Source organism: Carica papaya, chromosome 5 (assembly GCF_054855325.1).
Source record: "Carica papaya isolate Zhongbai chromosome 5, ASM5485532v1, whole genome shotgun sequence".
In the NCBI taxonomy this organism is placed as follows: Eukaryota; Viridiplantae; Streptophyta; class Magnoliopsida; order Brassicales; family Caricaceae; genus Carica; species Carica papaya.
The window spans coordinates 8680378-8701207 of record NC_142313.1 but is presented as its reverse complement, the minus strand read 5'-3'; the positions used below and the strand labels follow the sequence as shown (position 1 = coordinate 8701207).

At 35.6% G+C, this 20830-nt stretch overlaps 1 protein-coding gene across 1 annotated transcript; it reads right to left on the bottom strand.

Moving 5' to 3' along the window:
- Window positions 1-1587: 1587 nt before the first annotated feature.
- LOC110811003 (Tetratricopeptide repeat (TPR)-like superfamily protein) lies at window positions 1588-20373 on the bottom strand. Its single transcript, XM_022037353.2, has 26 exons — window positions 19998-20373; window positions 19556-19645; window positions 19344-19405; window positions 18199-18291; window positions 17808-17880; window positions 17263-17574; window positions 17106-17173; window positions 16851-16982; window positions 16636-16677; window positions 15994-16518; window positions 15707-15864; window positions 14667-15192; window positions 14523-14585; window positions 14327-14428; window positions 13171-13488; window positions 8805-8897; window positions 8567-8668; window positions 8335-8439; window positions 8075-8208; window positions 7547-7730; window positions 6849-6980; window positions 6315-6427; window positions 5466-5556; window positions 2267-4589; window positions 2005-2075; window positions 1588-1852 (listed from the first exon to the last, which is right to left on the bottom strand). Exons 2-24 carry the CDS (start codon window positions 19614-19616, stop codon window positions 2451-2453), a joined length of 5628 nt encoding a protein of 1875 aa, XP_021893045.2. The 5' UTR covers window positions 19617-19645; window positions 19998-20373; the 3' UTR covers window positions 1588-1852; window positions 2005-2075; window positions 2267-2450.
- Between the last annotated feature and the right edge of the window lie 457 nt (window positions 20374-20830).

Here is a 20830-nt window from a genome sequence, read left to right as displayed (position 1 = left end):
GAATATAAATTTGGATTTGTTTTGATAAAATAAGAAAATTATGAGATTTTATATTATAATTTGGCTTAATTGGTGTTTTTGTTTTTTTAATTGGATTGAAATTGCTAGTGAAATAACTTCTACTCCTTAATAATGCTTTTAGTTTTGAATAATATGTGAATATATGTATAATTATATGTATATATACATGTATTGTTATTGATGAGTTTCATATATATATATATATATATATATATATCATAATTTATTAAATTTCACTCCAAGAGAGAAATTGTTTAATCTACTTTCTAAAATTTCATTATTTTGAGATCCTCTCACTTGCTCTGTGCGGTTAAAGCTTTTTGCTTAATCCACTTCAAATATGCAAGTTGGACGGATCACCACTTCCATGCCGTTTCCCTTCTTGGCAAATTAATTAATTTCAAATTCTCATTATATTTTGTGACTTTTTATAATTTTTTGTAAATTTTGGAACTACACGATGAGAATATTTGTGTTTTTTTACATATTGTAGAAACTGGTATGTTAAGTTTCAAATTATTTTGAATAAATGATAAAACAAAAATAAAAACTTATTTTATGAATTGTAACAAACTAAAATCCTCCAATATTAATATTTGAAATTCGTAATCTTACTAATGAGAATTAAACATTGTGTATGTGTTACCTTGTCAATAAAAGTTTTAACATAATTCCATCAATGTGAGGTCAAACATTAAATATTATAAACCTACTAATGAGAATTAAACATTAACATGTTACTTGATAGAAACTAATTCTAATATCAATATCCTTGATTTATATTGAAAACAAAACTTTCTTACGTGTACTATAGATTGTGAATATATAAATATACATGTTTTGAAACAAATTTTAAGGAGATTTCATAAGAAAATTGTGAATTAAAATTCAAGAAAATTAATTTTGAGTATCCATATTTGTAATAATATATGTATTATTTTTCTTTGCATGCAACAACCAAGTAAATATTAATTACTTATAAATAATTAATATTTATTTCAAAAACAAAACAAAAAAAAAAAATCTGAACAAGAGGTTTATGCACGAGAAATAATCGTTAGACTTGTAATTTTGGTGAGATTTTTTCATGAGTATGCATGTTGTACTACACCTAAATCTCTTATTTAGGATCTTACAATTTATGAGCATTGTAAAAGAGCGACTTCTACCCGTAAAAACTGTCAATTATTGAAATGACTTCCCTGACTATTCTCACAGCCGATACTCTAACACCTTGCTAACCAACCCAACTAGGGAATGACTCCTCCCTGCGATTTTATTATTTCCACTCCTTATTATTCTTCTGAAAATGCAACAGACACATTATTCTTGTCATGTTATTTGGTACTAATCAATTTAATTAGAATTAGAGTAAACACTTTGATAACGATAATATACTCCTACCTGTGCCCTTAAAAAGCAAATTACATGGATCTTGGCTTACAGAACTTTTGTCCGGAGCACTAAAGAGAACCGTCAATTATGCTAAATTATGGATACCCATGCTCATTGGCATTTTACAGTATAGATGTTATGAGGAAGATAAGTAACAATGAGACCAAAAAGTGACAGAGAAGAAAAACTGAAGTCATATACAATTAATTCAATTATCAGTCACTTCTATGTAGAACAAAAAATTTTAAGTCAATCACTTAAGAGTTTGTTATTGAAGATTGAAAACTTGTCCTAACTATGTTAAGGGCCAAAATTTCCACCTTAGCAGATGCCTATAGAAGTCAAAAAGCCAACTTCCCCTTGGAAAACCTGTTCTCAGTGCAAATGTTTGTTGAAACCTTATTCGCAACTTATCTATGGATTCATTCATCAAAACCTACGATGCATCCAAGACAACTTATCAGAAGGATGATTTCTTTCACTTCAATAACCAAGTTCCAAAACTGCAACTCAATTGAACAATTTGTAGAAGTCTGGTAGTGCCAAGAAAAGAAGGAATGGACAGATCATAAGGTTTAACACAGGTACCTGTAAAAACTATTCTCTCCGCTTCCATCGAAAATGTTCATGCCCGGAATACCGAGTCAAATGGAGAGCATCTGCAAATTTTTACTAGGTGTTAATTTATCACCTTCAGGAAAAGGAAATCTTCTGCACATTTATACTCATCGTATAGGCAGAATATCATGAGAAAATTCTGGGTACACTTTATTGGTGTACTTAAAATGTCTAATGATAACTCTTGAAAAATAAACAGCAAAATTCATTGGCTTTGATATAAAAAACCAACCTGCAATTTTTCGAAGCTTGCCTGAATAGAAAAGCTGATGATGCAATAGAAGTTGGCTAAAGTTTATTTATGCTGGAAATGATCCTTGACGCTGATGTTCCTTTTGAGTATGATAGAATCAAAATTGTATCTTCTGGTTCTAAATAGTTCACCACATAGGATCAGTAAAAATAGAAACTGAGAATTACACAGCTTTAGCTGTGCAATCCCCACTTGAAGGAAAGCTAGCAGATTTTGGAGCTTCATTGTCTCTGACAACTCTGTTATATATAACTTTGAAAGACTGTGAGCCATAAGGTCGGCTGAGCAAACTAATTGGCATTCTGAGAGTTTGCTTTCGGTTTCTTCTCCCCCTAATCAAAATGCTGAAAGTTTTTTCACCCTCAACCTTCCTTTCAGCAGTGCTTCCAGCATTCTCATTAGGACCATTGCAGTGATTTGGTCCATTGCTAGCAATGTCAATGCTACCCTGATTTGGATGACCAATCTGTTTTGCACTTTCTAACCCAACACCAGCCACTTGATTAGCACTATTTATTTCCTCAGGTGCCTGAAGACTCACTTCCTTGTTAGCTTCTCCCATAGTATCATTATCTGCTGGCCGAACTGGGACTGAACTCAGGTTTACAGAACAATCAGATTGAACTGTTGGTTCTAATACAGGATCAGGAATTGGCTCAATAACAGTTTGTGGGACAGAAAACTCCACTGGATGGCAACCAGGCCAAACTGTTCTAGGAATAAACTCTGGTACAGTAGGACTCACACTGCACTGCCATGAGAACTTATTTGGATGAAATGGGCCACTAGTTATAGGAAAAGTAGTCGTTTGCACAGCTTGAGGCTGAGTATATGGAGGGTACATATAGGGCAGTGGCTGCATGAGGTTTGGTGTTGAAGGAGGTGATGGGTATGGTTGGTGGGGGGAAGAGCACATTGGATTTGGTAAGACTGCAGCAGGACCAGGATGAAGAGTCATGTTTACTGGCCAAGGTGCAACAGCTGGAAGAGCACCAGGACCTGGAGGAAGGTTAATGTTCATGGCAACTGGTGTAGGACGAGAAATTATAGGGGATGGATTGAATGGAGCTGCTGATGCAGACAATTTCTTGTTGGGTAACACCCTAGTATCACTTGAACTCGGAATTAATTGTTTATCCTTCAAATCATCAATTCCATGCACAGTGGAGTTCTGATCATTCTGAGGTTCAATACTACTAGATGATTCCTTCTCAGGAACTTCCTTCTTGGGAGAATCAATAGGATCAGGTATGCAGTCAATCAATGTACTATCTTGCTCAGCATTATCAACATTATCAGCACCAGACTCCGGTTCTTGCATGCCTTCAGGGATCACCGAAGAAGGCTTGGGTTCTATAACTTCAGTTGACTGATTTTCTTCTTTCTTCTCAAGAAGTCCAACCTCCTCTTTTGAGTAATCTGATGAGTTTGATGTAGAACTCTCATTCTTCTCCTTTAGTATTTCTTCCATCCCCATAATTATTTGCTCAGTATCTTTTTCTTCCATTAGTCTTTCCTCTTCATGTTTTTCAACCACCAATTCATGCTTATCTAAAGTATCGGTCTGTGGCATCCAGACCTGCAACTTAGCAATGGTACCAGGGGGTGCCAGAGCAACTTCTTTGTAAGAAGGAGATTTCCCAAGATTGATAATTGAGTTTTTCATAGGACATACATCATTTGTTATAGAATTGGGACCAGAGTCTACCAGAGAATCATCAGCTTTGCCTTCATCTCTAGTGATTTCAGTTGCAGGAGCTTTGGTAGAGGAAGGCAGGGACTTGACTCGGTATGCAACAGTTTTTACAATTCTCCGGCTAAATTTGGTACTTTGGAAGGGACTTGCTGAGTTCTGATCCACATAGGTTCCATGGGATGCTGACCTTTTTTTCAGAAGGTAATACCTACCATTCTGAGCTGCCTTGACAGGAGGGCAATCCATGTCTGCATCAGTGTTCTTTTTCTGGTAACTATAGACCCTGCCAAAAGCTGCCCTTCGCTGCTTCAGTCGACGGCCATATAATCCAGCTGACCTTGGTCGCTGAACAGGCTGCCACCCATCATCTCCTTCAGCATGTGCCTCAGGAAAAGTTTCAGTCACAACAACTGGCTTTCTATCTGTAGCCTCATCCATAACAGGAAGTTGGGACTGGACCTGCATAGAGCTGATCTCCTGGTTAGCACCTTGGTCAGCTCTTGATTCAGGTACTTGTGTCTCTCCATCTGATTCTTCATTTGGAGCATCCTTCAGAGATCCTTCAGAACTTTCTGAACTGATATGCTGGTAAGATTTCCCCTTTGCCTACAAGGTGAAGTCCAAAATCAGGATGTGCTTTGCAGGATAATGTGGAGTTATATGTGCAAAGATCAATGCAGTTTTAGCAGTAAGTGCATAGGATGGTGAAATGTTCCTACCACTGCACTGGTTGGAGAATTCCTAGGTTTGTAGAGGATATACTAAGCAGAAATTACTGCTCTCCTCGTAAGTGAAGTTTCCAAAGAAAGCACCTTTTCCTTATACTACTAGACGAATGCCAAGAATGCCAGTTTTTATCAGTTTCATCATGAGATTTATTCATTCATCTTTGGAGTAAAATATTGTCCCTTTCCATTTCCAAATAAAAACTTATTTTTCGGGAGATTGTCTGAATTTTGTTGGAATTGCAGACTGTAATAGCAAAATAATAGTAGTAGTAAAATGCATACTCTCTTTATCCTTAGGTTGCAAGGGAGGTTAATACCATTTCCATAAAGAAGGGGCCATCTACTTGGGAGAGGGGAACTTCCCCAATCTGCATTTCTTATGCATACTATGCATACCATTGCACATCCCTCATGCAATCATTCTTGGGACTGCCTAAATTTGGTTCTGACTTTTGAAGCCTTACTTGCATCAAGATCCAACCTTCAAGAAAGCCCCACTTGCGGCCCATAATTTAGGCCTACTGATTCTTACAAGATCTATGATTAGTTTCAGTTATTAAATGGCTCTAATCCCATTAAAAGTTTTCCTGTCCACAATTTTGCTATTCAATGAGGCTCTCCTAATACGAAAATGTAAGTAGCAAACTACGATAGCAGAAAAAATTAGATAATGTTTCTAATCCTATAATTAGGCAAATAATATAACAGTGGAATAAAGTTATTTCACCAGCATGATCTGAATTAACTAGCTTACCTTCGCAATATAGTTTTTCCTCCTGGCTGCTGCGCTATCTTTCCCTTTTGCATCCTGACTTGGATCAATGTAGTCAAGTAAATCTGATACACTGCCATGTTTCATAAAACATCATCTATTGAAGTAATATTCATTTTCTTTTGCAAGCTTGTAGAAGAGAAAATAGATCGTAAATAAACCTAGCATATGCAAAGCAATAATAATTACGCAACAAAATTCCCTTTCAAAAAAATCCTTGTGACTTTCGTTCTGTCCATCTGTTCTATCCACTACAGCAGCCTCTTAATTATGACGAAGATGCCTTTGCTCAATACTAGCTATTTAGGACACATGCATGAATTTAAAAGCTTCTCCTCAAAGTTTAAAGAACAATAGAAAAGGAGAATATAATCATTCATAGAAGAGAGAGACAGAGAATTTGCACTACATTATCATTCTCAAGAATTTGCAGTTGTCATTCACAGAAGCGAGGATAGAGCTTGTTAGGTGTTAATATTAAAAAGGGATCAGTTGGAAACATTCAATGGAATTTCTATGTTAAAATGAAAAAACCATCTTTATCCTTTATTGATATCATCATATAATTCTTGGTGAGAAATCAGAAGCTTGGCTGATTCCATAGCAACGTGATGGGTGATATGTAGAAGGTCACAATTCTCAAACATTTTCAATTTTGTACTTCCAGTTAAAGCAATTTAAACTAAGAAAACAAATTAATTTTTCTATGTCAACTAGGAGATATGAGCACAAACAAACTTATACAAGTGCGGCTCAAAAGTGATTAGCCAATGAAGTGACAGAAGGAACTGATTCTCCTCAAATATTCAATAATACCAAATGCTAATTTACCTGAGGTGACCTTTACTGGCTATGGATGCATCTGGCTTCCTAGTACCATTTCTCGCAGCTTCCTGTTGTTCAAAAGCTTTGGATTCAAAGTACTCTAGCCAAGCAGCAGCATCCTGAAGCATTTGATTGTATAGAGAAAATTCGATATTAAAACAAATTGTAATTCATGTGGGACTTACCAACCCCACCTCACAACCGGAAGAAGAAAAGAAAAATTCTTTCTGAAAAAAAAAAGCTGATGTCATGTCATGAAATGCCCGAATCACGATCTCAAGTTAGCGAAAGTAAAGAGAAGAAAATCATGGGTCCAAGGCATTCTTTTGCTAGCCCTAGTAACTTTTTATGCCCATCAATTTATTTATTTGCAAGATTTGAAAAATGCAAATTCTTATTTTTTTTTCATTTATTAATTATACCCATCAAGTACATACCAAAAAGTAAATTAGCTTCCAATATAAAATAGGTAGAGAAGTATGTGTGCCTACGAAAAAGGTGAAGCCTCCAATTAATTCTCGAACCTAACAAGGAAGGTACCTGTGTACGGAGATCATCTGGGCCAAGCTTTGCTCGGAGGATCTGCAAGGTTGTCTGTTCATGCTGAACACTTAAAGGATAAGCTTCCATTAACGAGAGTGCAATTGCAATTGCATGGTAACTTGCGGCTGTCTGCATAGCATTCACAAAGAAAGAGACTGGTTCAAAAGATATTCAAGTTTTATTCTTAAAAAAATAATAGTAAAATTCACATACTATAAGAATTTTGGGCACTGTCATATACAAAGAAAAATGTTGGAAGGAGAACACAAGGAGAATAGAAAGAAAGTAGGCAAGAATAGAAGTAGAGAAAGAAAGAGAGGGCATTAAGTTTGGTAACTTCATTCCAGATTCAACTCTGGGACCCCCCATTCTCGAATTCTAGAACATGCAAATTTTCTATCAACCTATTCCTAATCAATAATAATTTGAAATTTCTCCGAAGTACATATTTCCCTTGATCAAAAAATAACCAACAGTCGTATGAAACAATACTTTACGCTTCCTTGACTGCTTCATTATGGGCTCTTGGGGCACAAGATAAAATAGTGATAAAGGCAGTCCTATTTGAAAGTCTCATACTAATACTATCATTGAAGATAAAAAATGATGTGTGTGCAGAAATGAGAAACAGAATGGCCGGAAGGACCAAAAAAAAAAGGAAATGGAAATTAACAAGTAAAAGAACAGAACAAAACCTGGATATGATCTGGACCAAGCAATCTTTGGTTGCATTTCAGAGCTTTGTGGAGATATCTTAGGGCAACATGCACGTTGCCTAATCCTTCCTCCATCATAGCCACGTTAATGTAAGTTGCAGCAGTATTTGGATGAGATGGGCCACAAGTTAGGTGTAAAAGATACAGTGCACGCTTTACATACCTGATCAACAAGAATTAGTATTTTTGAGTCTATGCATGAAACCACAAAGATTGGATAATCATCATGAAAAATAAACCTAAATATGCATAAATCATGGTCAGATTCCAGAAAATATCTTGATTTATGCTCATATTCCAGAAGATTTCTTGAAAAACTTACAAAATAAGAATCAACTACAGTCGGAGCTTATAACAGATAAATATACGCCTATTTTTAACATTTCTACCAATATGTGGAACTATGTTCCCGAGGATAAATAATTGGTTCCTCATCCAATTAAACAGTTTAAGGTATGGGCTAGAAGAAACTATGAGACTTCATTGAAACTAAAGAGTATGGCATACTTAAGAGCCAGCTCTGTATGCTGAAGTCTGTAATAGAACACAGCAAGATCCCCATAACTCTTCATTGTATCTGGATGATCAAGTCCCAGTTCTCTTTCGTTGATATCTAAGGCTTTCTGCTGATATATTGTCGCCTGTGTGAGGACAAACATTAAAAATTAGAACTAAGTTGAGAACCTCTAGTAGTCTTAAGAAATATATAGGAAGATTCTAGGGGCCAAAGATCCCAAACAAGAAAAATATTTGGTTGAAAAATGGACCTGATTGAAGTCTCCAGTATGATATAAAACTACAGCAAGAAGGCTATAAGCTCCTGCTGTCATGCGGTGATAGGGACCACATACTGCTACCAGCTTTGCAAGAGCCTACAAGGACCACAGAAATACAGCAGGTTACAAAGGATAAAAGAAAGGGTAAAAGAAAAGCCCTGTGAAATCCCTTGTTGCTAGCTTAAAAAAAAAGGAAAAGATCAGCATTTTGGCATCTACATACTTTTGTTCCGTAAGTAACAGCATCTTCAAGTTTCCCCTTATCTAAAGCTGTTTTTGATGATTCTAGAAGTTGTCTTCCATCAGCAGAAGAGCAAGCAGCTTGCTGCAGAGAATTAAAAATGTCATCCAATGGGGAAAAAAAAAATTGAAGTCATTCAATGGAATATTGGTCAGGTATAATCAAGCCTGAGACAAATTGCTGTGCATTTTTTCTTCTAATTCCAGGTCTTGTTCATTACCTTGTGCACTGGTACCAGACTGACAACATCTGATTTCCGGAATGGGTTTGGAGAATCCATGTCAAAATCCCTCGGAACCAATTCAATGCCAACCTAAAAGAACATAAAATAGGAAATCTTGCATTAATATTAACATTTTTAACCATAACCACAATATAAATGCAAAATGCATCCAGGACAAACTTACTGTTTTTTACTTTTTCCCCAAGACAAGATAAACATCAGTTTAATTTGCAGTATGCCTAAAATCAACTAGTGTAATTGGTCTCTATCCCTAAAATATGACATTCAGAGAAAGACCACTTTGCCATTCATGAGAAGTACCATCGCAATTGATAGTGCAATGCTACAGATCCATCTCCCAAAAGGGCTAATGGTGGTACTTTTGAGGTCACTGAACCATAAATATATACCAATATCCTTCTAATTGCACCATTAATGTGTTATGTTAGGCATTTCTAAGTACCCAAAAAATTTTATATATGGAGTTTTAGCGAGAGGAAGTATTTGCTAGAATAAGTGAGACCATACAGAACATTCACCAAAGTGAAACACAACCAAGACAATTTCAAAACTTATGTTGGAAGTACTATTTATTAGATACTGCCCATTTATTAATCATGAAATCGTTCTCGTTGCGGACAACATTTTTATTTTCTTTCCAACAGAAACAAAAACTTGAGAGACAATTCATTGAGATTGTTTTAGACTAGTAAAGAACAGAGTAAATTTGGATTAAGAAACTTTGTAAATAGAAAAGACAAATAATTAAAAAATATATTTTCAAAGTACTCAAAAAGACAGAAATTTAAAAAAGAAAACAAAAGCTGGACATGCCATTACATGAAGAAAAAATTTCAGTTGTTTTCCACAAATTGAACCCACCATAAAGGAATGATGATAAAGAAAAGAAATGGAAACTTGTGGTTTTAAAAGGGAAGAATGAGAAAGATATTTTTTTTGGATAGCTAAAAGTTGTGAATTTAAAGAAAAGATAATGATTGGAGAAGATCATAGCAAAAGTCTTGTCAAAAAGAATGTCTAAAGTGCTAGGAAGGGTCATCGGTGAGTGTCAACATGCTCTTGTAAGAGGAAGACAACTCTAGATGTAGCCCTAATTGCTAATGAGGTTGTTGATCACCTTTTGAAAGGTGGAAAGAGTGGCATCTTAAGCAAACTGGATATAGATATGGCTTATGACCATGTGACTTGGAGCTTCCTCTTTTATATGTTGGATAGATCAGTTCGGTGAAAAATGGTAATAGTTGGATTAAGGCTTGCATTACATCCGCATCGGTTGCAACTATGGTGAATGGAGGACCTTCTGTTTTTTTTAAAGCATCTACGGGATTGAGGTAGGGAGATTCTCAATCCCTAATGCTTTTCATAATGGTTATGAAGCTCTTAACAAACTCTTTTCCAATGCTAGGGGGGCCGAATTTTCAGAGGATTGTGTTGGGGAAGAAGAAGGGAGGATGGAAGTGAAATCACCTATTCTTTATTAATGATACTTCATTATTCTTTGAAGCAGAAGATAGGGCTCTGTGCAATATTAGATTTGCACTGCTATGTTTTGAGGCAGTTTCGGTTCTCAAAAGCGATATATCAAAGTCAGAATTGGTCATAACTGGGGATGATAATAAGGTAGAACAGAAGGTTAGAATTATGGGGAGTAATCGTATGATCTTCCAATTAAGTACTTGGGGCTGCCGTCAGGTGTTAAGTTGAAGAAGCTATTAACTTAGGACCAGTGGGTAAACAGATTTGAATCACGATTGCCTGGGCAGAAGAGGGGCTTGCTTTCTAAAGGCAGGAGTTTGATATTAATACAAAGCACACTTGCAGGATTCCTATTTACATGATGTCCTTGTCAACAATTCCTTTCAGTGTGGCTAAAAGACAGGAGAAAATCCAATTTAACTTCCTTTGGAGCGACACAGTAGAAAATAGAAAATATCACATGGTACCTTGGGATAGATTGAAACCATTACAGGGAAGTGGCTTGGCTTTGAGATCTTTGACAAATCTAAATAGAGCCCTTCAGGGAAGGTGGTTTTGGAGATTCATGATGGGGTAGGAGAGTCTACAGAGGAGATTATAAAGTTGAGGCACGGGATGGATGGTCATGGTTGGTTCTCCAAAAATACTAAGGGCCCGTATGGAGTAAGTCTGCGAAAGAGAATCAGGATGGAGACGGGAGATTTCTATCAGTATATTATGTGGAAAGTTGGGTCAGGATTCAGAGTGAGCTTCTGAAAAGATGATTGGATGGAGAAAGGTGCTTTGTGTCATCAATTTCCAAATATTTATACAGCTGCACTAGACAGGGATGCCACAGTAAATGATTATATGGTAGGATAAGGCAATAACCTGGATTGGTGGATAGGGTTGAAGGGAAACTTAAACTGTTAAGAGATCTCAGAGTACATGAATCTATTGGAGACACTATCATTATTCAGAAGGAGCCAGTCCGTAAGATATACGTTGTGTTGGAAATTAAATCCTTCCGGTGTTTTCTCAGTGAAATCCTATTATGATATCTACATAGGGGTGACCCAGAGGATGTAAATTTTCCTACTAAGCTGATGTGGAAAGTGAAAGAAACTCCAAGGATATCCTTTTTCACATGCGAGGCTATCAAGGGTGTCCAGATGAAGTGCATCCTAATGCTGGATAACCTTATTAAGAAGGGGAAAATTCTTGCGAATAGTTGCTACTAATGAAAGTGAGAAACTAAGTCTTGTAGAACCTCATTAAGGGAAAAATTCTTGTGAAAGGTTCCTGCCTGTGTAAGAGAGAAGTTGAGTCCTATAATCATATTCTTTTGTGGTGTCTGTTTTCTCATAATTTGTGGAGTTTGACTCATGGTCTTCTAGGACTGGATTGGGTCATTGAAGATCTGTAAAGGAGGTTATGCACTTGGGTTAGAATTCACAGGGATAAGAGATTGAGACTTATCCTGTTGACTACCTTTTGGGTAATTTGAAAAGAGTGGAGTAGAAAGGCGTTCAAAGGTGTTGAATCTAATTTTGACAAATTTAAGGATATTTGGTTCCATACCTTAAGTTTTTTGTTAGGAGGTTATCCGTTAGATTCTATCGATGACCTTAGGGATCTTATACATATTTTAATAAATTTTTTTTTTAAATATAAGACAAGAAATATTATTCACAAAGGTACCAAAGGGTACCGCCCATGTACAAAGTATATATTACAAGTCTATTATAAATGGTCCATGATCCAACCAAAATAATCCCAATCTTATACATATTTTAATAAACATGTAAATGTTATATATGGGTTGCATCGTTTTGGTGCTGGTTAATATACATACTTTTTATTTCAAAAAAAAAAACGAGAAAATGATTGTTTAATTTTTTACAGAATTTAGATTGTAAAGAAATGTAATGGATTAATCATAATAAATGTTCTAAATTATGCCTTTTATTCATAACATGACGGGCTAGATAGCAAATAAATACAAGTTTAATTGTTAAAACTTTTTTACCTCCTTTCCTTTTCTTTTGTTATTTCCTACATTTCGGGGAAATGAAAAAATTAGAATTTTAAAGAAAAGTGTGGGACCATGCCTTCGTTTCTTTACTCCTTTTTTGTTTTTAAATATGACTTTTTTTTTATACTTTTCCTCCCATTTCCTTCAGTCCAAACAAAGTGCAAAACCTATCTAACTCTGACACTCACCCAGTTGTACTACATCTACATCTCTTGCCATTATTGAAGCCATCCAGCATAATCTATGAATTGTGGAAAATACCAAGGAATCGGAAATTAATGACTTACATGGTGTGTCACTCCGAAAAACCTAGGACACGAGATACTATCATTTATACCTTGCGGCATAATCCACATGGATTGGCAAAATTCCTTCCTTGAAGTTAAAACCACTAAGAAATGTATAATTATAACTTCATAAAATGACACGCTATACAGTTAGCAGTGAAGTAGAAACTCTTATCACTAAAATTTTTTACTATTTTCCTTTTCTTCCTATTCCCACATTTTGGCAGGAATTGAAGGAACTAGGATTTAAAGGAAAAGTATAGGAAATCTCTCCCTTTTGTCTTACCCTTTTTTTCATTTTTATCCAAACAAGTACAAGGATTACTTTTCTTTCTATTATTTTCCTACCATTTCCTTTAATCCAAACAAAGTGCAAAGCCTATCCAACTCCAGCACCACCCAGTTGTCCTTCATCTATGTCTCTTGCCATTGTTGAAGCATTTTAGTATAATTTAAAATTATATATGATGCATCCCATGATTCAAATAACTGAAGAACATAAGCTTCTAGCATGCTGGATGGGTCACTTTGGAAAACCTTAGAAACTAAATATTATCTTTAATACCTTGTGGCATAATCCACGCAGAATGGCAAATTTCCTCACTTCCTTGTAGTTAAAACTACTAAGATCCCATTTGTATCGCTTTATCAGGAATAGCTCCAGCCATCTCCATACAAGTGAATGGACATTCCAAGACTTGAGTAATGCTCCATCTTTAGGAACTCCAAGCATCAAATTCAGTGCAGCAGCTATTGATACTGCCATTTTCTCAGTGTCAGTAACAGCAGCAATCACTGCCAGCAGAATGTGTTTAAATGCTCGAACTATCATCTCATGAACACAGAGTGACTGAACATGTGATAGCTTTTCTGAGAGCTTGACCTGATACATTAAAAAGAAAAAACAGAAAGGATCAGTTACATGGAAAAGCTATTTAACTAGCATTTTGAACTCACATACTACAGTTCAATCCACTGCATCCTCATTGGAACTTTATTTTACAAAAGATCTTTTTTTTTTTTTGGGAGAAAATATCCTTGTTAGGATTTCACGTCAAGCATTAGGATATGGCATAGTGCAAGCTGAACACAGTACTAAGAGAGAAATCCTATATCCTCCATTTTTCTTTTCTTGTAGAGGGTGGAAGGTTGGAGCTTCACAACCCAAGCTGTCTAACAATTCTTTTCACATCAGTTTACAGATACTTAAACTAAAGAACACTACAAAAGGTTAGTTCATTTTTTTGGGGCAAGAAATTGTTTCATTGCCACCTTACCTATAGGAGAGAAAACCCATTACTAAATTGTGGCTCTACCTATTTAGAGACCTGAAGAAACTGATCAACATGTTTTATGAAATCAGTAATTTTTTTTTTCCAATGTTTATCAAGAGTAGAGAAATCTAGGACTTTAGAAGATTATATTAACACCACAGATTTACAATGAACAACTCTTATTTTGATACATTTCATGACATGAGATACTTTACATTGTGGGCTCGGATAGTAGCCAATGATCATGAGTATAATTAGTGAAGAGTCCACAAGATACAAGGATATAATATATAAACAATGCTTGACAGAAAAGCTGAAAATGACTATTTATTACCATATAGATAATTACCATAAAGATGCTTATAGAAACTCTATTGCCTTCAAACATATCCAAAGAAAAAGTACAAATTTCGAAATTTGTGTACTAGGTGAATATTTGGCACTTACAACATGTCCCAGAGAACGCATCCGAAGACCTCTAGTATGCATGAAATCAGTTAAGGTTCGACCATCAACAGGTGAAAGCTCCAAAGAACCAAAATCTGCTACCTGCATCCCATTATTAGCACTAGAACTAGGTCGAGCCATGATCTCATTTACATGCAGAACAATAAGAAAATAAAGCAGATAATAGTATAAGTACCAGTTTCGGAAGTGCAACTTCATTGTAGTATTTTTGAGATAATTCAACAAGTTCTTGCATGGACTGCACAATTCACACAGATGGTTAGTTCAAGCTGCACTATATACAGGAGAATAGTAAAGCCTTCGGATCATATAAAATTACCTTGCAGTGAAGTCCTGTTTCTGATTCTTTTAGTCGACTAAATGCTGCATCAGGCAGCAAAGCTTTTAACACAAGTTCATTATCTTTAGCATTGGATTCAACTTCAGATTCCCCAGGAGCAAAAGTATTTCCAGCTTCTCTAAAAGCACCATCCACATGAGCATTTGAGTTTTTAGACAGCATCTTAAGATTGTTCCCTTCTGATTTCTTCTTGTTGTTCTTAAGTGACCTAAGAGGTGTCCCAAGTCCTTCAACCTTCATTTCATGCTTAGCCTTCTCAGCGGATGGTTTTTTATCTTTATCTGCATTCTTTTGATCTTGCAAATGTTGTATCCAGCAGGCACCAAGTTCCCATCTCACAAAATGGTCTCCTTCTTTCTCCTCTTCCTCAAGTTTAGAAAGACTTTCTTCCAACAGCCTTTCTATAAAAGCTTCGGAAGCCACAAGCTCTTCCTGTTCCAGAGCTTGCAATTGTGCAATTTGCTTATTGTGTTCTGAAGGTGTACTGTGAAGAAGACATCTCAAACTGAAAAAGAGAATATAATCAGAGAAGTAATCTTCGAATTTCAAGTAATGTAGTAACATAAAAACCTCCACAAAATAAAGCCAGAAAATTGAAGGAGAACCGCTAATTAAGGAAGGAGATCATAAAGTATATTGATAACTAATAACAATGGCTAGGAAAGAGCTCATAAGTTACATAAAGGTAAAAACGCCACATCAGAAAATCTGCTTGAATCACTACCACACCCAAACAGACAAAAAATAATAATAGTGAAAATAGGTACTGAATCCACATGCCAAATGAACCAAAAACACGTTTTCTGATTTAATCATGGGAAAATACTAAGGTACAAGGTAGCCCTTTCTCTTACATTCCAAGAACAATTCAAGAATTATTATGCAAAACGGCTCAATGATTCAAATAGCACATCCTGTGTTTTTTTCTCTTCCAACAAATAATTAAGCTAAGTACAAAAAACAGAAAAAAAAAACTCTTTTGTTTACCAAAAAAGCAAAATAGGGGATTCTATAGTAACCTGTTGACATTAAGAGCATTGGCACCGCCTTCAGGCTGTTCAAGAAGTTCAATGCTTTTAGATGGAGGCCTGACTTTCTGGATCTCTCTCTCATCAACTTTCACAACGGCAACATAACCACAATATCTTACATTCACAGCACCAAGAGTAGCAACATCCTGCAACAAAAGATAAGTCTCTCCTTAACCATTTCAAGAATTAAACAAGAAAAAGACATAAGTAACATCCTATTATTGAAGGTAACCTTACTGAAAATTACATATTCCAACATTGCATAATAATCTTACATGGGCAGCAGTATTTTCGTCAGCTGTGACCCCTTTCAGTAGATTGCGCTCCACCAGCTTCTTTTGTTCCATTCTAGTTGCTTGAATTCCATCAATCTTAGTGTCCACCTTACAGCTTGCATTAGAAGTATCTCGCATGACTTTAACATATAGATCCCCTAATCTCTCCGTGTAAAGAATTTCATGGTTTGCTGCTGCATAGAATGAATCTGGCTTTCCCATCACATGCTTCACAGCCTGAATGGCTCTGAAAATAGCAACATCAACAAATAGGCTGTGAAGAAGGAATGCTCTCCTGTCCCGGACTTGCCGCTCCTCTGCTGTCCCACAGGGCATGGATGCAACAAACAGAAACTCATTAGCCCAAGGAATCAAGTCACTTCTGCCATCTCTACCCAGACCTCCTCCATTTCCGCCCCAGATCTCATCCTCCACAGGAAGAGGCGGGAAGACTGATGGTGACTGTGCTGCAACGGGAGGAATCAGCCATGTGTTGGCCCTGAAACCGTAAGGAAGGTTCCCAAACTGCAAGAGCATCAAAAAGTTTAAGTATCCTAATAGATAAACTAGAAGGATCGAAACTGCATATTAGCCTGCAGCAGATGTTTATTTAACTTCTGCTGCTCAGAGAAGAGTGTCTACCTTGTTACGTTCTGAGAATGCTTTCATTAGATCACTGTAAGCCTGAGAATATTATGTAAAACAAACCAGCTTTTTTACAAATTAAAACAAAAAAGTAAGAAGAAGAAATAGAGAAATAACTGGACTCTCGTAATGATTAAGAAATAGGCTAAAGAATAAAAAAAATAAATTAACCTGTAACATTTCATCGAGAAAGGAAAGAAAGTAAAACTGACATTGTCAAAAGCTCTACTGAGCTGTCGTAACAAATCGACTAGGTTATGACACAAGATCCGCTGCTTCCCGATGCTGTAGAACCCCTGTTTACAAGCTTCGACATGAACCGACTTCCCATTACAAAGCTTCACCTGAGACCAGCCAAGAGAAGAGTGATATCATAATCTTAAAAAGCGAAAAAAAAAAAAAAAAAAAAGAGGAACAAACAAGACGAAACTTTACGTAGCTATGAGATCGTCTGATTGAGGCTTTACCTCGAGAGAAAATAGATGATCATCCCCCGAAATCTCATCGGTATGCCGTTTAGTTACCCTCTTAATGACTGTACCAGAACTCATAGCCTAAATCATGTCAACATAAACACAGAAATACTAATCTTTTTTTACAAAAGAAGAAGAGAAAGGAGAGTACATTGAAGAGGAGGAGTCAGGTGTGAGAGGGAGAAGAACTCATAGAAGTTTCCAAGCTTAGGGCAAGAGTGGTTCGCTTCTCCCTCGATATCCATCGCCACATCCTTCGATGAAGATTGCTTGCTTGCAGTTGCGATGGTAGTGGTTTTCTTCGAATTCGTGGCAACCTTATCCTGTGCACTAGGCGCATTCCTTCCCACTTCGGGCTGCGGATGATCTTTGCTTTGTGCTGATGGACCAAAGGACGTCGTGCATGCGACGATATCAAGTACCCGCCTGACGTGCACCATCGCACTCTCTTCATCGTAGTCCTCTGGTTTTCCACGGACAGCACCGGAAACAGAGAGCGAACTAGTTAGATGAAATAACGAAAACTGGAAATGCTGAATAATGCAGAGTAAATGAAACGGTAAAGCAACTGCTCCTCTTGACGTCGTTGTCTTCCTAAGTGACGCGGTAAATGAGCCATGAGCGAATGATTGATTGCCTTGGCAAAATGCTTAAAAAGAACACGACGCCGTTTTAGGAATGACGCGAAATTCGTACCTTCGGTTAAAATAACAACTAATGGCTTCAGTGCTGCGACGTCGACCGTGTCTTTTAACCGCGGCCCTCTAACCTGTAAAATCCGAACCGGATACAATTATATCTCGAGTATATTGCCATTAACCCTTGCCTCCTCTATTGTGAATCTTGCAATTTTCCGCTCCCAAATTGCAAAAAGTTATGTAAGAAAAAAGAAAGCAGGGAACTCCATCAAGGTTGGTGTTTAAAATCATATTTTTATGAGAAGAATTATTTATTACAATGACTAGGAAAATATTGGTCATATATTTTTTTATTTAAGTTTTGGCACATGAAATTATGAAGGTCAAAAACTTTATATGAGGAGAATATTTTGAGAGGGAAATTTGCAGCAGGCCTTTAAATTAATTACCTCATGCGACAAGGAGAAATTTGTGAAATTGCAAGTTTCGACGTTCACAGATAAAAGCCGACGAACGTCAATGATTCTGTCTGTCGATATCCCCTGCCCAATTTTTTTCAATTCAACATCAAGTGTTAAAAAATAATATAAAAACATTAAAATATATACCATGAAAAGGATTTAATTTAAAAAGATATATAATTTTTTAAATGGAAATCACCAGACGGCGATCGTCAATATGCTTGACTAGAGGGTAATAAAGGACAAGATTATGAGCAAATAGTATTCCAATTAGGCTCAAATAAATTTGTACATGACAGCTTCTGTATATAGTCAAATTACGCAATTTTCAACAACCCGACGGGACAAATACACGAGAAAAATGCACTTAAAACGTGTATTTACTTATTGTGCGTCCCCGACATAAAAAATAAATAAATAATAGTTCTTTAACCCGTACTGGTAAGTATGATTCTACTAAACAACTTTGTTAACCACTTTTTGCATTTAAGTTATATTAATTTTACTGTTAAATTACATTCTCTAATGGAAAAAAATGTGTATCATGATATTTAACTAATACTACCAAAAACATCATATCATAACCCTAAATTTAAGGCATATTTAGTAGAAGTGGAGGAAAGAAAATTAATTTTTATAAAAAAAATTTATTTTATTATTATTAAAAATGAAAAAAATACATATTATTTCAAAATAAATATATATTTAAATATCATTTATATTAGATTTTAACAAATATTAAGAAGAAAAATCACAAATTTTTTTTTTTTTATTTTTTAATACCAAAATATAATTTTTATTTTGTAAACTCCGCCTGAACAATCACTAACCCAGACAATTAGCCTTTGTTTGAATAGCGTCATGCAAAGGACAGCCTAAGCAATGCTAAATAATTAAATAAAAAAATTAAACAGAGAGTAAGTTACAAAGCATGAATCAAGCCAAGAGTAACCAAAAAAATTAAAAAAAAAACCAAGCACACACAATTGGTACTGCTACTTGTAACTGCATCAAATAATTAATTATTAAAAAAAAAATATTTAGATTAATCAAATTGCTTAATTAGTACTAAATTTTTTGTCACACACAATAGCCATGAGCTAATTGGGAGGGGTGGGTGCTGAGTTACAAACCTTCAAAACGACGTGGGTTTCATCTGGAAGGTTTATGGTGATATCCATGACCACTGGGAGAACTGCGGAAGCATTTATTTAGACTAAATTAAAAAGTTAATAACAGTGATTGATTTAGTTAATTAATTAATTACCTAATTAATCATTAAAATGAGTTAAAAGGTCGACAAAAGTTTATATTAATTTGGACAAAACCAATTAACAAACAATACCCTTCTCTTCTTTCTTCTTCTTCTCTCCCTTTGCCTTTCCACGGTTGTTCCTGGGAGCCATCTTTTGTCAGATGTGACCAAAGCTCAATCCTGTAATTTGAGCTGCAATGAATTAGTGTTTTGATTCATTTCTGTCGGATATTAAACCCTAAATATTCATGGACTATTACTCGAAGGACTCTAAGAAAACAAATAAGGACCAGAATTCAAAGCAATAATCGAGCAGCTGTACAGAACAAAAATCGCAATGTCTAGATGACAGTTAATCCTGCATAAACTTCGTTAACTCAATCGTAATCCAAATTCGAAATTAAAAAATTAATTAAAAAAAAAAAAGGAAGCAATAACCAGAAGAGATAAAACACGAAAACGAAAAACTCAAATTAAATTGAAAACAAGTATTCCGTGTCAGTCCATGAGGATATTGAAGAGAGAGAATCACCAGATAGCAGAGAGAAGAATAATAACAGTGGAGCTAAGCTCAGAAGATTGAAGAAGATAAACAAATGATAAATGAAGTGTGTTTAATGCAAGTAATAATATATAGAAATGTTGTCAAACAAGAGAAACAGCAGGTCAGGTAGCAACAGCCAGTCACAGAAGAAGTTATAGCAGAAGCGCTGCAGACGAAAGAGAGGAGAGGGATGCAATTCAAAGATAGACCGGGAAGAAGAAATGGAGAGGGCTAAGCCATTAAAGGGGGGTGGATTGCAGGTCTCATCCACTGAGATGAAAGAGAGAAGGGGAGCGTGGGTGCGATAAGGAAGGAAGGGCGGAGATTTAAGAGTCAGATGATAAGTGGCGTTTTTATGGCAGTTTCTGGGCTCCCACAGTAATTTTCATTTTCCATGGGGATATATATTAATAAAAATAATATAAAAAAATATAACCAATACAAAACATATATATAAGAAAATAATAATATTTAAAATAATTATATATTACGTAAGCTCGTCAGGTTCGGACCGTAACCACTCCGTAACGCCAACAAGAAATGGTTTGTTGTACTCCATTCCATTCAAAAGGCAGGTGGTTAGTAAGAGTTATTTCTATAAAAGTAATTTAGATCTGAACTATATATAGGATAATTTACGTTAAATAAATAATTTAAATTAGACCATACACTTGAATAAATAATCAATTTCTGTAGAGTTAATTAAAATGATAACATAATTTTATGTAGAGATATTCTTGTACATTATACGTAATGATTATAAATTAAATAATCGGTCACAAAAAAGAATTTTATGTTACTTTAACTACATTTTAAGATAG